The 20,645-nt window shown below is 47.2% G+C and overlaps 1 protein-coding gene across 8 annotated transcripts in view; it reads right to left on the reverse strand.

Moving 5' to 3' along the window:
• Positions 1-20,645, reverse strand: part of caskin2 (CASK interacting protein 2) — a 90,532-nt gene that overhangs the window by 16,109 nt on the left and 53,778 nt on the right. For all 8 annotated transcript variants that reach the window (XM_057357980.1, XM_057357981.1, XM_057357979.1 and 5 more), the window contains 3 exons: positions 16,543-16,651; positions 15,504-15,612; positions 2,991-3,085 (listed from right to left, as the gene is read on the reverse strand). In XM_057357980.1, the coding sequence (XP_057213963.1) occupies positions 2,991-3,085; positions 15,504-15,612; positions 16,543-16,651 (313 nt within the window). The remainder of the gene's footprint in view (positions 1-2,990; positions 3,086-15,503; positions 15,613-16,542; positions 16,652-20,645) is intronic.

Below are 20,645 nucleotides of genomic sequence, written 5' to 3' on the forward strand. Positions count from 1 at the left end.
CCTCTGCACAGTTTAAATAACCAAGCCTGATAACCTTTTTTCCCCTAACCTCACGGCCTAGCATGTGATCCTTTCCTCATTTGGCTGACCAACGTGGTAAATAAAGTCAGTTGACATTCCACACATGGCAGAGAGAACCTGTGTAGTGTTGAAAGACAGCGTCCTCTCCATCTGACCGACAAATGAATGAAAGCGGTACAAAGCTGTTCTGGAGATAGGCAAGCGTGTGGGCTAATGGAAAAAGAGCTTTGTTTTCTGAACTGCTCATCTCCTGAGTTCATATTTACCTTATCATTGTAAGGAAGACTGGAGCGAATTGTAACACAAGAGTGAATAAAAACGTATCTAAACCTTAAAGACGGCATGAAATTAAAAATGATCATTCTAATGGTTTTACACAGTGAAGTATTTATTATAAATGATTTAACTGTGCACATCTTTTTTTTTTTTAATTCATTTGGGCGTTAACCACCTCCTCTCGAAATGACCTCTCTTCACTTCGGGTCATAAGGAATGGCGCGAGGGCGGGGCTACAATGACTGACAGATTGCAAACTGCCGTTCAAATCTTTCACCTTTTAACGATCCAATCAGTTGTAGGTGGATGAAATCAAGTCCCGCCCTACATTTTTTCTCATTTCATCAGTCGTTTCACTCGGGTATACGTCACCATACCGAAAAAAAGACGATCGCTAAATCCGTTTCATACCGACTTAAAAGTGAACAATGTTAGCTTCAATACAAGACTTACTGTGTATACACTTTGATGTTTATTTTTGGAAGTTTCACAACAGCCTTTCACTCTTTCCCCCATAATGCATACTGTACTGTATATGATTATTTTATACCGCCTTTTAATAATCTATTAGTAGTACAGTTCCTGTTGGAAACTATAAATATGTATTTCACCAAAGAATATACTGTAGATTTGTTGTGATTTGTAAGTTGTTTGCAAGGGATAGTTCACCCCCCAAAAAATGTTTGTTACCATTTATTAAACAGTCGTTCAAAACATGTTCATGACTTTGTTTCTGCTGTGAAACATAAAAGAAGATATTTTGAAAAAAAAATTATTGGTTTTGTGTCTATATAATGGAAGTCAATGGGGTCCAATGTTCTTTGGTTACCAAAATTCTTCAAAATATCCTCTTGTGAGTTCTGCAGAACAAAGTCAGACAGTTTGCCAATGACAATGAGGGTGAATAAATAATGACAGAATTTTACTATCCCCTTAAAAAGGAATATTTGACACTTTCCCTTGGTCAGGGTGTTAATTTCGCTCCAATACTGCTGTAAGGCAACTAGAAAAAATAAAGGTTTGTTTGGCTCAGTAAAAAAACATTCACTCCTGGCTTTTAAACCTATTTCACCCAAAAGACGAATCTTTCTATAATGTTTCTGCAACATCTCACTTCCACAAAAGCACTGCAGTCTTTCATGCCAGCAGAACTCGCAGCCCGGAGCTATCTAGACAGACAAGGTGTGAACAATGAGGCAGCATACACGTGTCGCTGAGCCTCAGGCTTAAAGCTACAGCACAGGCACTGATCATAAACAAACCTTTCAGTGAGGGGAGAAGCCTGTTCAGATGAAAAAAGCCAGGATGAACTCAAACACACTACAACAACAAACAACACAAGCTATGCTTCCTTCATATGAATCAGACATCAAAGCCTGAGCGGCGAGAACCTGCTGCGGCATGCTGGACCGTAACTAAAGTGTTCTCTGTCGGGAACACAAAATTACCATCCTCACATCTTCACTGTGCTGCTGTTACTTATGTTTAGAACACGATTATATCAAAACATGACTGAGATTCATGATTCAGGTAGATTGGGAAAATGGAAATATAGATATGGTGTGGTGCGTCTTGTATTTTAGTGCATTTTTAAAATGCTCTTAAACCGCTGCTGAGATGTTGGATGTTTTTTCACAGGCTTAACTAAACATTTTTAAATACACAATATCGTAATATATTGTCATTATTTATTTATCTAGTTCTTTATTTATTTCTCTTTACTACAGTAACTACTGCCCAATTGTATGTAAGCTGCTTTGCAACAATGCAAAATTGTGAAAAGCACTATATAGATATTTCATCGGGCGCACGCGCCTGGCCCGAAGTTAACTTTCAGTCTGTGTTTGGTTATAATATTGGTTAAAAACAGTTTATATAACAAATTATTTTATTTTTAAATGTATATTCATATTAATTAACATAAATATTTTATTGTATATAATTATATTTAAGTAAAACTACTCAACAGTTATTGATTCTTTGCGGATGTCTACCGGAAGTTAAATTCGGGCCACATAACATTTGTTGATGGTCACGGTTCCCTCTGTTTCTCCACGTGTCTGCGCCAGGACTCCATTTCAAACCTTCCTCCATGCTCCCTCACCTGTCCCATGTTTGTAATCACCATCACCTGTCAGCCATCAACACCGTCAACCGGACTCTATTTATACACACCCTGTTCATTGTCTTGTCAATTGTTACCCTGTTGTTGTGCAGCATGAATCTCCTGTTTATCCGTATGGTTGTTATTATTAAAGTATCTTTGTTGGAAACCTCCGTGTCCGTGGCAACCCGTGACATTGATGTTGTTGCTGCTGAAATTCAATTTAATTAACCTTTTTGATTTTATGATGTACATTTACGCATTTGGCAGATGCTTTTATCCAAAGCGACTTACATTGCATGATTCTGTACATTTGTATCTGAGTATGTGCAATCCCTGGGATCGAACCCATGATCTTGGCATTGCTAGTGCCATGCTCTAACCACTGAGCTACAGGAGAGCAATATTTATCACAGGAACCTTTGTTAACCTAATAAGTCTTCAGATCAAGGCAATGCCCAGGCACATTATATGAGCTTATTACATAACACTCACATTATTCAGGCATAATTATCCATTTCAAATTAGAACACCTCTTGTGAGAAATCATGGGGTGTTTATTTGTAAAACAATTTTGCTTTAGGCCTACCATGATCACATCTCCCGCCCGGATGTTGAGTGCAGTGGGGTCGTGTAGATTCCAGTAGTCCTTCAGCGCTCTCACCTGCAAAGCTCCACTGGCATCTAATATACACATAGCCCAAAGAAATGCACACAAGGTATTAGAAAGAGAGCGAGAGAGAAAGTTGCCTTAAAAATATTCATCAAGTCTACCCCTGATATTACATACAAACTTCAAAATATTGTTCCCTATGAGTGTCACTAATGTGATCAAACTGTGGGGTCTTCATACTGTTCAGGGTAGGCTACACAAAATGAATACCAAAACATAGCTGGTGGGGTTATAAAGAAAATTTCAGATGGAGAAAGGTAATATTTAAATACGCTCAGTAGAGCTGAAGATCTTTGCCCGAACCCGACGGACCCGACGTGACCCGACGGTTTCGGGCTTAATTTCTATCATTTTGCACGGGCTTGGGCTTGCGCGGTAAATGAGCGGTCATGTGATGCATTCCGATTAGCGCGAGAAAGATGCGAAAATGGATGATGAGGAGGTGAAACGGAGGCTTGCCTCTGGCGATTACGTTTTGGTTGCACCAGCAACTAAAGCAAAGTCTGAGGTGAGGAAAAGTTTTGACCATGTGCATAATGAGAATAATGGGATATGTGAGATGTTACGATGTTACAGAAGACTTATTTTATTTCTTTGTTCCAACTTCCAAGTGGCCTATAGCCTACGTTAGTCATTAATAAATTATGTTAAAACATGTATAAATGACGCATTCTTGACAAAAGCTGTGTGCGTGCGCACATTTGAATAGCCTAATGTCGGGCTGTAAACGGGTTCGGGCTTTTAAAAAGCTGTCAATCAAAATGTACTTGTCGGGCTCGGGCCGAATTCTGTCGGGCTCGGACCCTGTCGGGCCTAACTTTTAAGGCCCGATTACAGCTCTAACGCTCAGCACACCTCGTGAAAGTTAGGAGCAGCTAAACACCCCTCATCTTCAAACACGGCTCCTTGCGCACACTTCAAAGACAACAAGCTACTGGATTACAGGAGGCATGGTAGAACAGTTTTATTTAACACATACAGACGTGTCGCACGCAATACTGTGGACCCAGAGGCACTAACGCACATGCAAACAAAACTTTGAGTTAAATCTCCAGGCACGGTTGTCATTGCTACCACAGAGCAGTAATGTTATGAAACAAACAGGTTCACTCATACAGTGGCTTGCAAAAGTATTCATCCCCCTTCATTTTATTCACATTTTGTTATGCTGCTGCCTTATCTTAAACTACTTTAAATGATTATTTTTTTACATTAATCTACACTCCATGCACAATAATGACAAAACAAAAAACTGATTTTTGACAGCTTTGCAAATTTATTAAAAATAAAAAACAAAAATAAGTACATTGCATAAGTATTCAAACCCTTTTCTGGGACACTTGAAATTTAGCTCAGAAGCATTAGTTTTGCTTGTTGATGTTTATACACTTCTAGTGGAGTTAACCTGTGCCAAATTCAATTGAATAAGTATGATTTGGAGCGGCACATACCTCTCTATAAAGGGTGCAACAGCTGAAAATGCATATCAAAGTAAAAACCAAGACATGAGGTCAAAAGAACTGCCAGTAGAGCTTTGAGACAGGATTGTATCAAGGCACAGATCTGGGGAAGACTTCTGAAAAAAATCTGCTGTATTGAAGGTTCACAGAAGCATGTAGCCTCCATTTATCCTCAATGAAAGAGGTTTGGAACCACCAGATCTCTTACTTGCGCTGACCTCCTGTCCAAACTAGCCATCGATGGAGAAGGGTCTTGGTTAGAGCGGTGACCAAGAAGCTGATGATTACTCTGGTTGAGCTCCATGATCATATATGGAGATGGGAGAAACTTACAGAAGGACAAACATCACTGCAACACTCCACCAATCTGGGCTTTATGGCTTAGTGGCCAGACTCAAGCCTTTGCTCAGTGAAGACACATGGAAACTTGAAATATGCAAAAACATACTTCAACGAATCTTTCAAACTGTCAGAAACAAGATATTCTGGTCTGATGAATCTCAGATTCATGCATCATGTCTGGAGAAAAACAAGCACTGCTCAAAACCTGTACAATACGTCTTAACAGTAAAGTGTAGTGGAAACAGCATCATGATGTGGGGGTGTTTTTCAGCTTCAGGGACTGTACACAAAATACGGAGATAATGATCATGAAAACCTAGCCCAGAACATTCAGAACCTCGGACAGGGCAGAAGGTTCATTCTCCAACATGACAATGATCCTAAGCACACAACTAAAACAATGCAAGAGTGGCTTATGGACAACTCTGTCTATGTCCTTGAGTGGCCCAGCTAGTGCTTGAACCCAACTGAACATTCTCTGTAGAAACCTGAAAATGTCTGTCTACTGATGATCTCCATCCAACCTGACAGAGTTTGAAAGGATCTGAGGAGAAGAATGGCAGAAAATTACATTACAAGTACATTGCATAAGTATTCATACCCTCAACTCAGAAAATGGTTATAGCGCCTTTACAGACTCAAATCTTTTTGGGTATGATGTGAAAAGCTTTACACATCTGCATTTGGCAATTTTCTGCCATTCTTCTCCTCAGATCCTTTCAAACTCTGTCAGGTTGGATGGAGATCATCAGTAGACAGACATTTTCAGGTTTCTACAGAGATGTTCAGTTGGGTTCAAGCACTAGCTGGGCCACTCAAGGACATAGACAGAGTTGTCCATAAGCCACTCTTGCATTGTTTTAGTTGTGTGCTTAGGATCATTGTCATGTTGGAGAATGAACCTTCTGCCCTGTCCGAGGTTCTGAATGTTCTGGGCTAGGTTTTCATGATCATTATCTCCGTATTTTGTGTACAGTCCCTGAAGCTGAAAAACACCCCCACATCATGATGCTGTTTCCACTACACTTTACTGTTAAGACGGTATTGTACAGGTGTTGAGCAGTGCTTGTTTTTCTCCAGACATGATGCATGAATCTGAGATTCATCAGACCAGAATATCTTGTTTCTGACAGTTTGAAAGATTCGTTGAAGTATGTTTTTGCATATTTCAAGTTTCCATGTGTCTTCACTGAGCAAAGGCTTGAGTCTGGCCACTAAGCCATAAAGCCCAGATTGGTGGAGTGTTGCAGTGATGTTTGTCCTTCTGTAAGTTTCTCCCATCTCCATATATGATCATGGAGCTCAACCAGAGTAATCATCAGCTTCTTGGTCACCGCTCTAACCAAGACCCTTCTCCATCGATGGCTCAGTTTGGACAGGAGGTCAGCTCAAGTAAGAGATCTGGTGGTTCCAAACCTCTTTCATTGAGGATAAATGGAGGCTACATGCTTCTGTGAACCTTCAATACAGCAGATTTTTTTCAGAAGTCTTCCCCAGATCTGTGCCTTGATACAATCCTGTCTCAAAGCTCTACTGGCAGTTCTTTTGACCTCATGTCTTGGTTTTTACTTTGATATGCATTTTCAGCTGTTGCACCCTTTATAGAGAGGTATGTGCCGCTCCAAATCATACTTATTCAATTGAATTTGGCACAGGTTAACTCCACTCGAAGTGTCATGGCTCTGCTTCCTTAGTCAGGTTTTTCTTGGTCCTGTAGCAGAGCCATGACAAAGTCTTTGGTTATGTGTGGAGAGAAACGTATTATTGTCCGTTTGACTATAATATACGTTCTCTCCAGTGTCTTGTCATTGGCCCCATTCCTCTCGTTTCCTCGTTATCTTTCCCTAAGTGTTTGATTACCCACACCTGCCCCGTGTCGTTATCCCTCGTTTGTCTTCCCTTTAAATACCCTCTTGTTTCTTTGTCTTGTGCTCGTGGATTGTACGTATGTGTATGTGTTCATGCACATGTTGTTGCCCTGTGTTCCTGTCCGTGTTCCTGTCTATGCCTAGTTCGTGATCTGTGAGTTTTGTGTGTTTGCTTTAGTTTTATCCTGCCTTGTTTCTATTAAGACGTTGTGTCGTGTTTTTTCAGTTAGGGTTTTGCTGTTCTTGTTTTTTCCTTTTGCCCCACGTGGGAAGTCTTTGTTTTGTTAATATAGATTCTTAGTTTCGTTTTCCCCCATCGAGGGTGTCTTTGTTTTGTGTTTTATTATTTATTAAAGTCTTGTTAACCCCTTACCCGCTGTCTGCGTTTGGGTCCTCTTCCCTTGTCTACGTGTCTCACTCACCCGAGAACTTTGACAGAATGAACCAGCCCATTTGGACCCAGAAGACAGAGGGATCTCAGCGGGAGGGGTCGATGCCGCCGGACTCCCTTCCAGGGTTGATCCGCCGACTCCCTTGAGGGTAGAGGCCGCGGGCTCCAGTCAGAGTCGGGACCGCCGGACTCCCTTCCGGGTCGAGACTGCCGGAACCCCGTCCAGGATCGAGACCGCCGGGCTCCCTTCCAGGGTTGAGGTCGTCGGATTCCCCTCCAGGGTTGAGGCCGCCGGTGTCCTGTTCCCGCTGCAGATCCCTGCCGGCCTCCCAGCTGGTGCCCAGGCCTGTCGAGTCGACTCTGTTTGTGTGTGTTTGTCCTTGTTTGCTGCCCAGCTGCCAGAGAGCGCTGCCCAGCCGTCGGAGATGCTGCCCAGCTGCCAGAGAGCGCTGCCCAGCCGCCGACATCCTGTCCTGTCATGTCGACATCCAGGCCTGCCCAGCCGGTGATAGCCGGCCTCCCAGTCGGCCTTCCAGTGCCATGCCAGCCGGCCTTCCAGCCGGCTCCTGTCCAGCCGGCCATCCAGCCGGGCCATGTGTCCAGTCCAGCGGGCCATCCAGCCGGCGCCATGTCCGTCCAGCCGGCCTCCAGCCGGCGCCATGTCTTGTCCAGCCGGCCTCCAGCCGGTGCCATGTAGCTGTCTAGCCGGCCTTCGAGCCGGTGCCATGTCTTGTTTGGACTTTTTTTTTTCTATGTATCACGTTTTTGGTCGTGTTTTGTTAGTTATGTTTTTTGTCACAGTTGTGTCTAGTCTTGTTTGTTCCTTGAGGAGCATCAGGATGCTGCTCCTTAAGGAGGGGCTTCTGTCATGGTTCTGCCCCACCTTGTCTTGCTTTTCTTGACCTAGTGGCAGAACCATGATAGAACCTCTTGTTTTATGTGGAGAGAGTCATTTTGACCCTGTCGGCCTTCGATACTCTCTCCGGTCCTTGTCTGTGTTCCCGCCCTTTTGTATCTCTCGTTACTGGTTGTTTATTAGTTCATGCCCCACACCTGTTCCCCTTTGATTTGTCCCTTTATTTAATGCCCCTGTGTTCTCTGTCTTGTGTTGGTTCATTGTACTCTGTCGTGTTTCGTGTGGGTGAGTTCTTGTCCTGTTAAGTGTAGCTTAGTCCTGTGTAATATGTTGTTAATGTTATTTTTAGTCTTGTTTAGTGTAGTTAGTCTTTGTTCTTATTATACCCTTGTTTTCCCCCTCGTGGGTTTTTGTTTTGTGTGTTTTATTATTTATTAAAAAGCCTTGTTTAACCCCTTACCCCTGTCTGCGTCTGGGTCCTCTCTCCTTGTCTCACCTTACCCGAGAACCGTGACAAGAAGTGTATAAACATCAACAAGCAAAACTAATGCTTCTGAGCTAAATTTCAAGTGTCCAGAAAAGGGTATGAATACTTATGCAATGTACTTATTTTTGTTTTTTATTTTTAATAAATTTGCAAAGCTGTCAAAAATCAGTTTTTTGTTTTGTCATTATTGTGCATGGAGTGTAGATTAATGTAAAAAAATATCATTTAAAGTAGTTTAAGATAAGCAGCAGCATAACAAAATGTGAATAAAATGAAGGGGGTTGAATACTTTTGCAAGCCACTGTATGAATAACACCCACAGAGAAACGAAACACAACCACAATGAGCACTCTGAACATTATTTCTAGACAGTGTCTCCCAAGTGGTCTTGGTACTGATTCACCGCATGAACTCTGTAAGGTTCGCCAACAAGTCAACAATAATTCTAGATAGTTACGAATATTTGATAATGTAAGTGACTATCTTGTATTAGACATTGTTATATTTCTTCGTGTATGACCAATGCTTTATGCTCCATGAACTCTCTGCAATCCTTGGCATCAAAGCGTCTGCTAAATGACTAAATGGTATGATTTATACTATTAGCAACTGTTTTCAGCTTAATATATTGCAACGTGCAAAAATAGAGAAAAACGTCTCGGTTACGGAGTAACCTCGGTTCCCTGATGGAGGGAACGAGACGTTGTGTCGAACCGACAGATGGGGTTCGTCCCTGAGAACCAATCGCTTCCGACTTCTTAGAAAAGGCCAATGAAAATTGGCGAATGAAATTTGCATGCCGGACTCCGCCCCGGATATCGGGTATAAAAGGGAGACGGCGTGCCTCATTCATTCACCTTAGTTCTGAGGACCTGAGACCTCTCACGACTGCTGCAGTGGACAGACGTGTTGTGGCAAGGAGGACACAACGTCTCGTTCCCTCCATCAGGGAACCGAGGTTACATCCGTAACCGAGACGTTCCCTTTCTGTCGGTCTCTCGACGTTGTGTCGAACCGACAGATGGGGTTCCTATGGAAAACGCCATAACACTGTGCCCTGTCACAATCTCAAGCAAAGCGACGGTGACTGGCCTGGGCGTGTCAGCCGTGAGCGCTACCGCGAAATTGTAACCTACCAGTGGTAGGTAGGGGGTCCAGAGCTTTCTTGAAAGGTGGGAAGGCCCCTGCCTTCGGCCTCACAGGCGGCGGCCTTGTTTCTCTAACAGCGAGAAGCCGCCCGGACCGTAAGGCCACTGGTAAGCGCTACTTCCTCAAGTGGGGGATGCGCTACAGAGACCACTTCCTACCGCAGGGAGGAGTCTAGTGGAGATACCACATGGTCTCACCGATAGGGGAGACTCATGGGAAGAAAGTGCGGACTGAAGGAGTTAACCGCGAGGTGGAGGTCCACCTAGGAGGTCATGGGTTACCAAGGTGGGAACCAGCATGAGGATACATCAGACGGAACCGCCCAACTGGGGGGTTGCAACGTCTGGTAGCACTAGGTCCGGTTAGAGCTATGTTGCGAATAACTCCGGAGATACCCGGCCTAAGGGGCAGGGCTGCTCTGCCCAGCCCGCCCGCAGGAGGTGCTTGCTAGTGATGGATGGAGTGCTGTTCTTCACCCAGTGGGGGAAGAAGGGAGGCTAGTAGTACGCTGACCCCCTTAGGAGAAAGGGGGGAAGGTACTGTCATAGGCGTACACCCTACCGCCGCCAGTCTTGCCTGATGCCTGCAAGACTCGAGCCGATACCGGTTTTACGCAGAGGCTGTAGAACCTCGCGAAGGTGATGGGTGTAGCCCAACCCGCAGCTCTGCAGATGTCTGCCAGAGAGGCGCCTCGAGCCAGTGCCCAGAGGAGGCTGTACTCCTGTGGAGAGACTCTCACCCAGTGGGCTAGGCGATCTTAGGACAGGTACGCCATAGTGACGGCGTCCATGATCCAGTGCGCCAATCTCTGTTTGAGACAGCCCTCCCTGCTGATCTCCAAAACAGACAAAGAGCTGCTCAGAGCTTCTGCGCTCTGCGTGCGGTCCAAGTAGAGGCGCAATGCACGTACTGGACACAACACGGATGGGGTTGGGTCTTCCTCCCCGGTGGGGAGCGCCTGTAAGTTCACCACCTGGTGTCTCGGGGGAGTGGTGGGAACTTTGGGCACGTAGCCGGGCCGGGGTCTCAAGATAGCTGAGAATAACCGGGCCAGAGTTCTAGGCAATCTGTGGACACGGAGAATACTTGTAGGTCCGTCTTCATCGTGAAGTGAGAAAGAGCGGCATCTCCGAGGGGCTCCAGGACTGCATCAAGGTCGTAAGAGGGTACGGAGCATGGGTGAGGTGGTAGCCTTCCCGCACCCCTTAGGACCAAATGATCAGGTTGTGCTGTCCTAGAGACTACCAGCAACTGGGTCGTGATGAGCGGCAACAGCGGCTACATACACGTTCAGTGTGGAAGGGGAGAGATTATTCTCGAGTCTCTGGAAGGACCGCACCCACTTGATCAAGCAACTCCGCGGGTCTTCTCTTAGGCGTATAGTTGCCTAGTGGCCAGGGCCCTAGCCTGAGTAGCGGTCTTAACCGCCGCAGGGGGTAGGCCACTCAGGATCTCCTCGTTCCCTCCAGGGGCCAGACATGGAGGTTCCAGAGGTCTAGCCCGTGATGCCATAACGTGCCCTTCCCCTGGGAAAGCAGGTCCTTCGTCAGGGGAATCGGCCAGGGGGGAGCTGTCGTCAAGAGCATTAGCTCCGAGAACCAAGTCCGGTTGGCCAGTATGGCGCAACTAGTACACTTGATGCTCCTCTTCCCTGACCTTGCACAGGGTCTGTGCAATGAGGCTCACTGGGGGGAAGACGTACTTCCGGTTGTCCCACAGCCAGCTGTGCGCTAGAGCATCCGTGCCGAGGGGGGCCTCGGGCAGGGAGTACCTTAGCGGGCAATGGGTGGTGTCCAGGGAGGCGAAGGGGTCTACCTGAGCCCGCCCGGACTGTACCCAATGAGCTGGCTGTGCAGGGGTGGAGTCGCCACTATCCGCGAGGCGTCAACTGACGAGAGAGCACATCGGCTGTCTGGTTCAGGTCGCCTGGGATATGTGTGGCTCGCAGGGATCTGCTCACCTGCAGACTCCACAGGAGGAGGCGTCGGGCGAGTCGTGATAGCTGCTGTAAGCGAACGCCACCCTGGCAGTTAAATACGCTACGGCAGTTGTGCTGTCCGACCAGACCAGCACGTGCTTGTTCTGCACGAGAGGTTGTATCCCTTTCAGTGCGGGTAGCACATCCAACAACTCTAGGCAGTTGATATGTCTGCGCAGGCGGGGGCCCGTCCATCGCCACGACACTGCGTGCCCGATGCACACGGCACCCCAACCCTGCAGGGAGGCGTCTGTCGACCCTGACGCGTCTCGACCTGCCCGAGAGGGACCCCAGTCCATAGAAAGGTCATTGAAGACCAAGGGGTTAGGGTGCGTCGGCAGAAAAACGTAATCACCATCCGCCTGCTGCCGGTGTGCCACGCTTTCCAGGGAACTCGACTCTGTAGCCAGTGTTGGAGCGGTCTCATGTGCATCAACCTTAGGGGTATCACCACCGTAGAGGATGCCATGTGCACAGTAGCCTCTTCCCGCTGACTGCTTGAAATATTCCAGGCAGTTCAACATTGACTGAGCGCAGTCGTGCTGTAATGGAGACAGAGTTGAGTTCCATACCAAAAAAGAGGATGCTCTGCACAGAGAGCTTGCTCTTTTTCGATTGACCTGTGGTCCCAATCGATCTAGGTGCCGAAGCACTAGGTCGCTGTGTGTACAGAACAGATCTCACGAGTGTGTCAAATGAGCCAGTCGTCGAGATAGTTTAGTACCCGCACACCTCTCTCCCTGAGGGGAGTGAGGGCGGCTTCCACGATCTTCGTGAAGACTCGTGGGGACAGGTACAGACCGAAGGGGAGGACTCTGTACTAATATGCCTGACCCTCGAAAGTGAACCGTAGGAACGGTCGATGAAGAGGGAGAATTGAGACATGAGAGTAAGCGTCCTTCAGGTCGATTGCCATGAATCCATCTTGACATCTGATAGATGCCAGGATGCGATTCTGCGTGAGCATCCTGAACGGCAGCTTGAGTAGGTGCCTGTTCAGAGTACGCAGATCTAGCGACCCCTGCTCTTTTGGGGACGATGAAGTACGAGCTGTAAAACCCGTTAAACATCTCGGCTAGAGGGACGAGCACGATCGCTTCCTCACCAGAGGGGTGGCGACCTCGGCCCGAAGCACGGGGCATCCTTGCCTCTGCTGAGGTTAAGAGGATGCCCCAAAACTTGGGCAGGCGTCCGGGGAGTTGGATCACGTAGCCGAGACGGAATGTATCCCGTAGTCACGTGACGGTTTGGGAAGCTCTTGTCAGGCTCCCAGGGACCGAGACAGGGAGGCTAGGGGTACGTTCTGCTTCATCGACCTCCCGGGGGTGGTTCGATGGCTGGCAGTGCAGATCCCTCGCCGTGGGGGGGGGGCCCGGAGAGGAGATCGGCTCTGCAGTTTTACCTGCCTGGCGATGATGTAGCACAACGCACCATCGAATGAGAGTGCTTAGGCTGATGATTATCCTCGACATTGGGTCTTGCCACAACGTCGAGTTGCCGAACACTGTCGAGTAGAGGGTGAGAGCGGCTGTGATAATACCCAGACGATGATGTGGCACAACGCACCGTCGATTGAGAGTGCTTAGGCTGCTGATTATCCTCGACATTGGGTCTCGCTGTGACGCAACGTCGAGTTGCCGAACACCGTCGTGTAGAGGGTGAGAGCGGCTGTGATAAATGCCCAGAGAGGGAGAAAACTTTTAGAAATGGGCTGTCGGGACGGGGCAGGAACCGTCCCGGATCGACCACCAGCAATGGAATGGCTGGGGTCGGGCCCGAAGGTATTCTCGATCTCCCTGGGGTCTTCCCATGAGGGCCGCTTTGGCTTTCGCCACGGCTGCTGACGGGGTGGTGGTCTCCTCTTCGATGTCTCGAAGAGGACCAGGGCTGCTGGGAAGCAGACGGTGCACGGGATCTCGGCGGCCAGAGGGCGGTCGAGTCGCGGCTGGGGAGGACATACTTGATATCCTCTGTCTGCTCCCTAACTGTCGAACTCGACAGTATCACCAAACAGCCCCCCCTTGCGAGATGGGTGCATCGAGAAAGCGGACTTTCTCAGGTTACTCACCTGTGCAAGGTTCAGCCAGAGGTGTCTCTCCTGGACCACTAAGTGTGGACATCGCCCGACCCAGGGCCCGTCGCATCACCTTGTTTGCCCGAGAGCGAGGTCGGTGAAGCCGTCGGAGTTCCTGCATAAGCGCTGGGTCGGTCTTACCCTCGTGGAGCTCTCTCCGCGCATTGGCCTGCAGGAAGGCCATAAGCATGGAGAGAGGGGACAGCTTGGCCCGCAGCAGAGTAAGCTCTCGACATCTCAGATGCGAAAAGCCTACGTGCTTTGGAGGGAGTCTAGGTCGAGCCCCGGGGGGACATCGACGTATCCTCTAGCTGCCCCACCATCAGGGAAGAAAGGGTGATGGAACTAGTTGACGTGTCACGCCTGAAGGGGGCGTTCCAGGTCGTACTAGGTTCCTCATGCACTTCCGGGGAAACACGGCACTGAGGGCGAGTGCGGCTTGGAGCAGAACAGATGGGAGAATGAGAACAGTCAGACGAGCAAGACGAGGTGCGAACGTCCGCGAGCCAGTGGCTGACGGATTAGCGCTCACAGTAATCCTCATATCACCCTCGCTGCTCGCCGTAGCGGGCGGCAGGGCCGTAGTCCTGCCGTCACGGAACGGGAAGCAGACGAGGTGGTGGCTGAGTCCCGTGGGAACACAGCCACCCGTGACGCAACGTCTGAATCGTCATCCGCCCGCAGTGCGGGCAGGACGTATCCACAACATCTGCCCCAGCGTACTGGAAGCAGACATCGTGTCCTCCCCCTCCTCGATGAGTGTGTTGCACCCACGAGAACAGCGGGACATGCCACGCTGGAGAAATTTGCTCTTTTAGAGAAAGAAACTCGAACACTTCTGGAACCGCCGAGACGCCCAGGGGAAGTCGCTGCAGGAAGGGACAGTCCGCTGCACCACGTCGTAGAGCCGGCAGTCTTGTAGCGAAGTCTGTTGATCATGAGCGAAGGCTCCGAAGAACAAAAGGTGAATGAATGAGGCACGCCGTCTCCCTTTTATACCCGGATATCCGGGGGCGGAGTTCGGCATGCAAATTTCATTCGCCAATTTTCATCCTTACAGAAAAGACACACGAAATTCACATGTGCAAAAAACACATGTGATCACATGTGAAATGTGTGTTTTTGGAACATTTTGGTGTGAATTCCCACGTGAAACCCATGGGATAACATGTAAAAACCCATGGGATAACATATGCGACATGTCTCCACATGTGATCACATGTTCTTCACGTCACCACATGTTGCACATGTCATCCCATGGGTTTTTACATGTTATCCCATGGGTTTCACGTGGGAATTCACACCAAAATGTTCCAAAAACACACATTTCACATGTGATCACACGTGTTTTTTGCACATGTTAAACACATGTTGTATACATGTGATCACATGCGAAAAACATGTAAAAAACATGTGAAATTCATGTGTCTTTTCTGTAAGGGATTGGCCTTTTCTAAGATGTCGGAAGCGATTGGTTCTCAGGGACGAACCCCATCTGTCGGTTCGACACAACGTCGAGAGACCGACAGAAAGGGAACTTAATATAATGCTGTGTACTGAAAAATAATGCATCACATGTTTAAAGTTTGAAAGTATTTTATCAACAAGTAGTCCTCTATAAGATTTGATCTCTTCAGGTAGCCCTCGCATACGAAAAAGTTGGAGACCCCTGGTCTACATCAAGATAAAGATAACAGTACTGTACATAAAGGCTCATGGCCTGACATCAAAAAAGGTAGTTCAATAGTAGAGATAAAAAAAGATAAGACCAAGAGTAAAGAAAGACAAGGAAGTGGAAAAGAAATATATTTTTATCTAAGTCACCTCTAAGGAGTTGTTTGATTTCTTTGCTGGCGTGTGAAGTGGTGAACTGGTTCACAATGTCCAGAGCTGATTGACTGTAGGTGTTTCTGATGTTCACATCAATTCCAGCCTGTTGGGTATAAGGTGGGGTATTGGATTTAGATGACTCATTTAGAAATCTTCTTTCACAAAAGTTATATAACACTGCGTTGTGATATACTGTAACTGTGACTATAATCAGGGCAGGAAAAGAAGGGGAATTGGTGGAGAATGAGTCCAGGAAGTGAACTTCAAGAGACAATGAAGTTCCAGTTTAAAAAGTAAACAATTTCGGCCTTCTATGCACATATATGGAGATTCTCTGAATTTAAGGTTCAAACATACAGCCACGGAAAAAATTAAGAGACCATTCCAAATTTTCATTTAATCAGCATTTCTAGATGTATTATATGTATTATATTATTAGATGAGGTTATCACATAAAAAATTATTTTCGCACTTTTCCTAAATACATGTATAAATATGACTGTTGTACTGCTTGAAAGGGATTGTGAACTTGTTTTCTTTGCAGAATTAGAGGTCAGAATACACAATACAGAGCATCTTTTCTGTTATTTTGACCTGTTTCTACAATTTCAATTTTCTGCAAATAAATGCAAATAGAAAAAAAATTATTAGAAATTTGGGAGAAATATTGTTAGTAGTTTACAGAATGAAACAAAATGATAATTTTACCTATACAGTAAACACATACCTACAAATAGTAGATTCAGAAAAACTGAAAATAACTTAATTTTGTTCTCAGCTATATGGTCCCAACTACAGCCCCCAATGAATCTCAGCCATTTCCAGTACTGTCTATAACTATAATGACTATATTTTACAGTTTTGTTCCTTCAACTAAATCAGACTTTTCTTTTAAAGTTCTTAAATCTCTTACGCATCAACTAAAAATTCACATTCAGTGTCTGCACAGTGTGTCTTGTATAGACAAAGATATTTTGCACATTTAATCATAGACTATTTATTTGCTTACTGTAAAGAACAATCATTTACTTACATCAAGCAATAATTTGACAACTTCCGTCTTCCCGTACAAGGCAGCCTCATGCAGAGCCGTACCAGATTTAGTGGTTCTGTTGATGTCAATCCCAGCCTTCAGCAGAAGTCTAAATGTGTGATAGTCAACACATGAACCTCACTGTACATTATCCTGTACATACTGTTATCCGGTATTTGAAACATGATTACGTTCATAAGTGTATGTAAACAAAATCGCAACCTCGTAGTCAATTTCATTATAAACAAGTTAAGAAATCATTAGGCAAGCACAGCCCTGTGTGTGAAGATAATTACTTTAGTAACCAAACCGTAAATTTTTGCTTTCGTTTACTTCTCTTATGCTTCCAGCAATAAAACTACAAACCAAAATCAACAACACAAACTGAAGTTAGTGGGAACCCTTAAACTATTTGATAATGGTAAGACCACCAGCCAAATGGTAATGGAAAGACCACCAGCCAAGGGGTCAAAAGACAGGGCAATATAAAGCCTCAGAGCAACATAAACGGCCACTGCATCAAGGTGAAATTTTACAAAACAAGTGTCTCTTTAAGATTAAACATTAAAAAAAATGCTTTATAACAGCTTCATTTTCAACTAGATTGATTTAGTAAACGAAAAAGTAAAAGTCACTATAACAGTATTATTTTCCTGCTCAAATTGTTCAAAAATGATTGTGGTTGATAAAGATAGAGAGCAATTGAATGCTTCAAACTAACAAGCTTTTAGTGACCTTGTGCTACCTCTGTCCATCTTGTCTATGTTTACAAGCCGCATTCCACTCGGGTGGTAAAGTGCAGAGCTGCACTGAGAACTTTCTTATATGGTTGCTGCTAAAGAAGCATGTCAAAGCAGCTGACTGGACAGTGTAACCCTATTCGGTCTCATTCCTGCATATGTTCACATCACAGCGGTGCAGTCACAGACCTCTCTCTACAATCACGCAGGGGCAGGGCAGCCCAGGTCAACACCCGCAAATGCACAGACGATTTGTCTTCTACTCATCTGTTTAAACTACACTCGTCTGTCCACACGCGCATTCCACACCCTCTTTTCATCACCTCCCTTGCTCGACAAACATGTCAACAAGGCACTCTGCCAAAGCCTGTCGGGCCGCCCATTTAACACCACTCTACTTGCAAAAAAGGAGACATCCTTACCCTGGTATGTGCTGTATGCATGCTAACACACATATACATTACTCACATATACTATTTTTGCGTTTTAGTAGCAAAAATGATACTGTGACAAAATTTCAAATGTATCACAATAATAATTGTTATTTTGTGAATCCCTATACCCACAATAATCTCATACTGAAATGTGCAATATTGTGACCAATTTTCATGAATATCACAATGATGTTGTCATTGTGAATTATTTTATCCAATTCCTTACCCATGAAGTGAAAATTGTGATAGTGTGAGAAAACTAATATTGTGACAAAATTTCACAGATATCACAATAATATTTTGATGATGAATTGGTGAATTGATGTGGTGAAATCGTGTCGGTTATGACTGTAACCTCCGTTCCCTGATGGAGGGAACGAGACGTTGTGTTGAGAGACAGACTGGGGTTTGATCTTGAGAACCTATCATCTCCGAGAGGAATTTTAAAACACCAATGGGCTTGGCGAATGGCACACGCACGCCAGTCTACGCCCCGTGCATAGGGGTGTAAAAGGGAGATGGCGGCGGCCATTCACTCATCTTTTGGGCTGAGGAACCTGAGAGGTAGTTGTGAAGACACATCGTTTCGTTCCCTCCATCAGGGAACGGAGGTTAAAGTCGTAACCGAGACGTTCCCCTTCAGTCGGTCTCTCGATGTTGTGTTGAGAGAGAGACTGGGGACCTATCTTTACACACCACGGCACTGAGCCGTATCACAACCTCAAGCGGAGCGTCACGTCACAAGTGAGCGCTACTGCGAGACATAATCTTCCAGTGGGATCAGCACTAGTAGCATACTGAGAAGCTTGTACCGACGGCCATCATGGGCGGTGGCGTTCGTCTCTAGTAGCGAGACGCTGTCCGGCACCGTAAGAACACTGGGGAAACACTGCTGTCCTCTTTGAAGAGTGTGTTACGGAGGCCACATCCTACCACAAGGGGAGGTTACATATGGAGACACCAACATGGTCTCACCAGTGGGGAGAACAACATGTGAGAATTTGTGTCAGCCCGGATGGGGGGACAGAACCCAGGTGGGGTAACCACTGGAGGGGAGGTCACGAGTTTACCGACAGGGGACCAGGAGTGAGGAATTCAACATACGGGACGACCCTGCAGGAGTCACTACGTATGGGGCAACAGTCCTAGTATAGGGGTCCACCTGAGCGGGGGCGACTCTTCCAGTACTGGATTTGGTTCCAACAGACCACTCCGCCCGGTCTGTTACCATAATGCCAAAAATGCTTAGTGATGGATGGCACACCTGTACTTCGCCCTAAGGGGGGAAGTAGGGATGCTAGATAGTGCACAAGACTCGCCCGGAGAGGGGAGAAGGTGCTTTCGCAGGCATACGCCCAAACCAGATGCCTGTCTTAAACGCTGGTAGCGTGTCACTGACACCAGCTGACACTGGTTCCATGCGGAGGTACTGGGCGTAGCCCAACCCGCAGCATTACATATGTCTGCCAGAGAGGCGCCCTGAGCCAGTGCCCACAAGGAGGCCATACCCCGAGTGGAGTGGGCTCTCACTGCAAGCGGGCACAGGCGATCTTGGGACTGGTATGCCAAAACAATGGCATCCACAATCCAGTGCGCCAATCTCTGTTTGGAGACGGCCCTCCACTGGTGCTGTCCCCATAACAGACAAAGAGCTGCTCAGAGTTTCTAAGGCTCTGCGTGCGGTCCAAGTAGAGGCGCAGTGCGCGTACTGGACACAACACGCTGGCGGTTGGGTCCTCTTCCCCAGAGGGGAGCGCCTGCAGGTTCACCACCTGGTCCCGGCAGGGAGTGGTGGGAACCTTGGGCACGTAACCGGGCCGGGGTCTCAGGATAATGTGAGAACTACCGGGCCCAAATTCTAGGCACCCATGGGACACGGAAAATTCCTGGAGGTCCCCACCCTCTTGATAGAAGTGAGCGCCATCAAGAGTGCCGTCTCATCGTGAGATGAGGAAGACTGGCGTCTCTGAGGAGCTTGGAAGGGCCGTACCAAGGCTCTGTAAGACCACATTAAGGTCGCAAGAGGGTACGAAGCGCGGTCGAGGTGGATTCACCCTTCTCGCACCTCTAAGGAACCTGGTGACCAGGTCATGTTGGCCGAGAGACTTACCCTCCACGAGATTGTGATGAGAGGTAATAGCGGCTACATACACTTTCAATGTGGATGGGGAGAGGTTACTCTCGAGTCTCTCTTGTAGGAAGGCCAACGCTGACACGATCGAGCAATTCCGTGGGTTCTCCCCACGGGAAGAACACCAGGACAAGAAGCTACGCCACTTATAAGCATATAGACGCCTAGTGGTGGGGGCTCTAGCCTGCAGGACGGTCTCTCTGACTGCCGGCGGCAAGCCACTCAAGGTCTCCTCGTCCCGTCCAGGGTCCAGACATGGAGATTCCAGAGGCCTGGTTTGGGGTGCCACACCGTGCCCTTCCCCTGCAACAGAAGGTCCTTTGTCAGGGGAATTGGCCAGGGGAGAACTGTCGTCAGAGCCACCAGGTCTGAGAACCAAGTCTGGTTGGGCCAGTAAGGCGCAACTATCAGGACTTGATGTCCCTCTTCCCTGACCTTGCACAGGACCTGTGGTTGATTGATGTACGCCACGGCAGCCATGCTGTCCGACCGGACCAGCACACTGTTTGTCCTGCACGAGGGGCCAGAGCCTCCTTAGTGCCAAAAGGACAGCCAGCAACTCCAGGCAGTTGATGTGCCACCGCAGCCGGGGACCAGTCCACTGCACTGAGACTGCGTGCCCTGCAGAGAGGCGTCTGTCGTGACCGCGACGCGCCTTGAAACCTGCCCGAGCGGAACCCCCATTCGGAAGAAGGTCAGATCTGACCAGGGGTTGAGGGTGCGAAGGCACTGAGGCGTTACCATAATGCGCCTGGTGCCGGTGTGCCACGCCGTCCAGGGAACACGACTCTGAAGCCA

Source organism: Triplophysa rosa, linkage group LG18 (assembly GCF_024868665.1).
Source record: "Triplophysa rosa linkage group LG18, Trosa_1v2, whole genome shotgun sequence".
NCBI lineage: Eukaryota > Metazoa > Chordata > Actinopteri > Cypriniformes > Nemacheilidae > Triplophysa > Triplophysa rosa.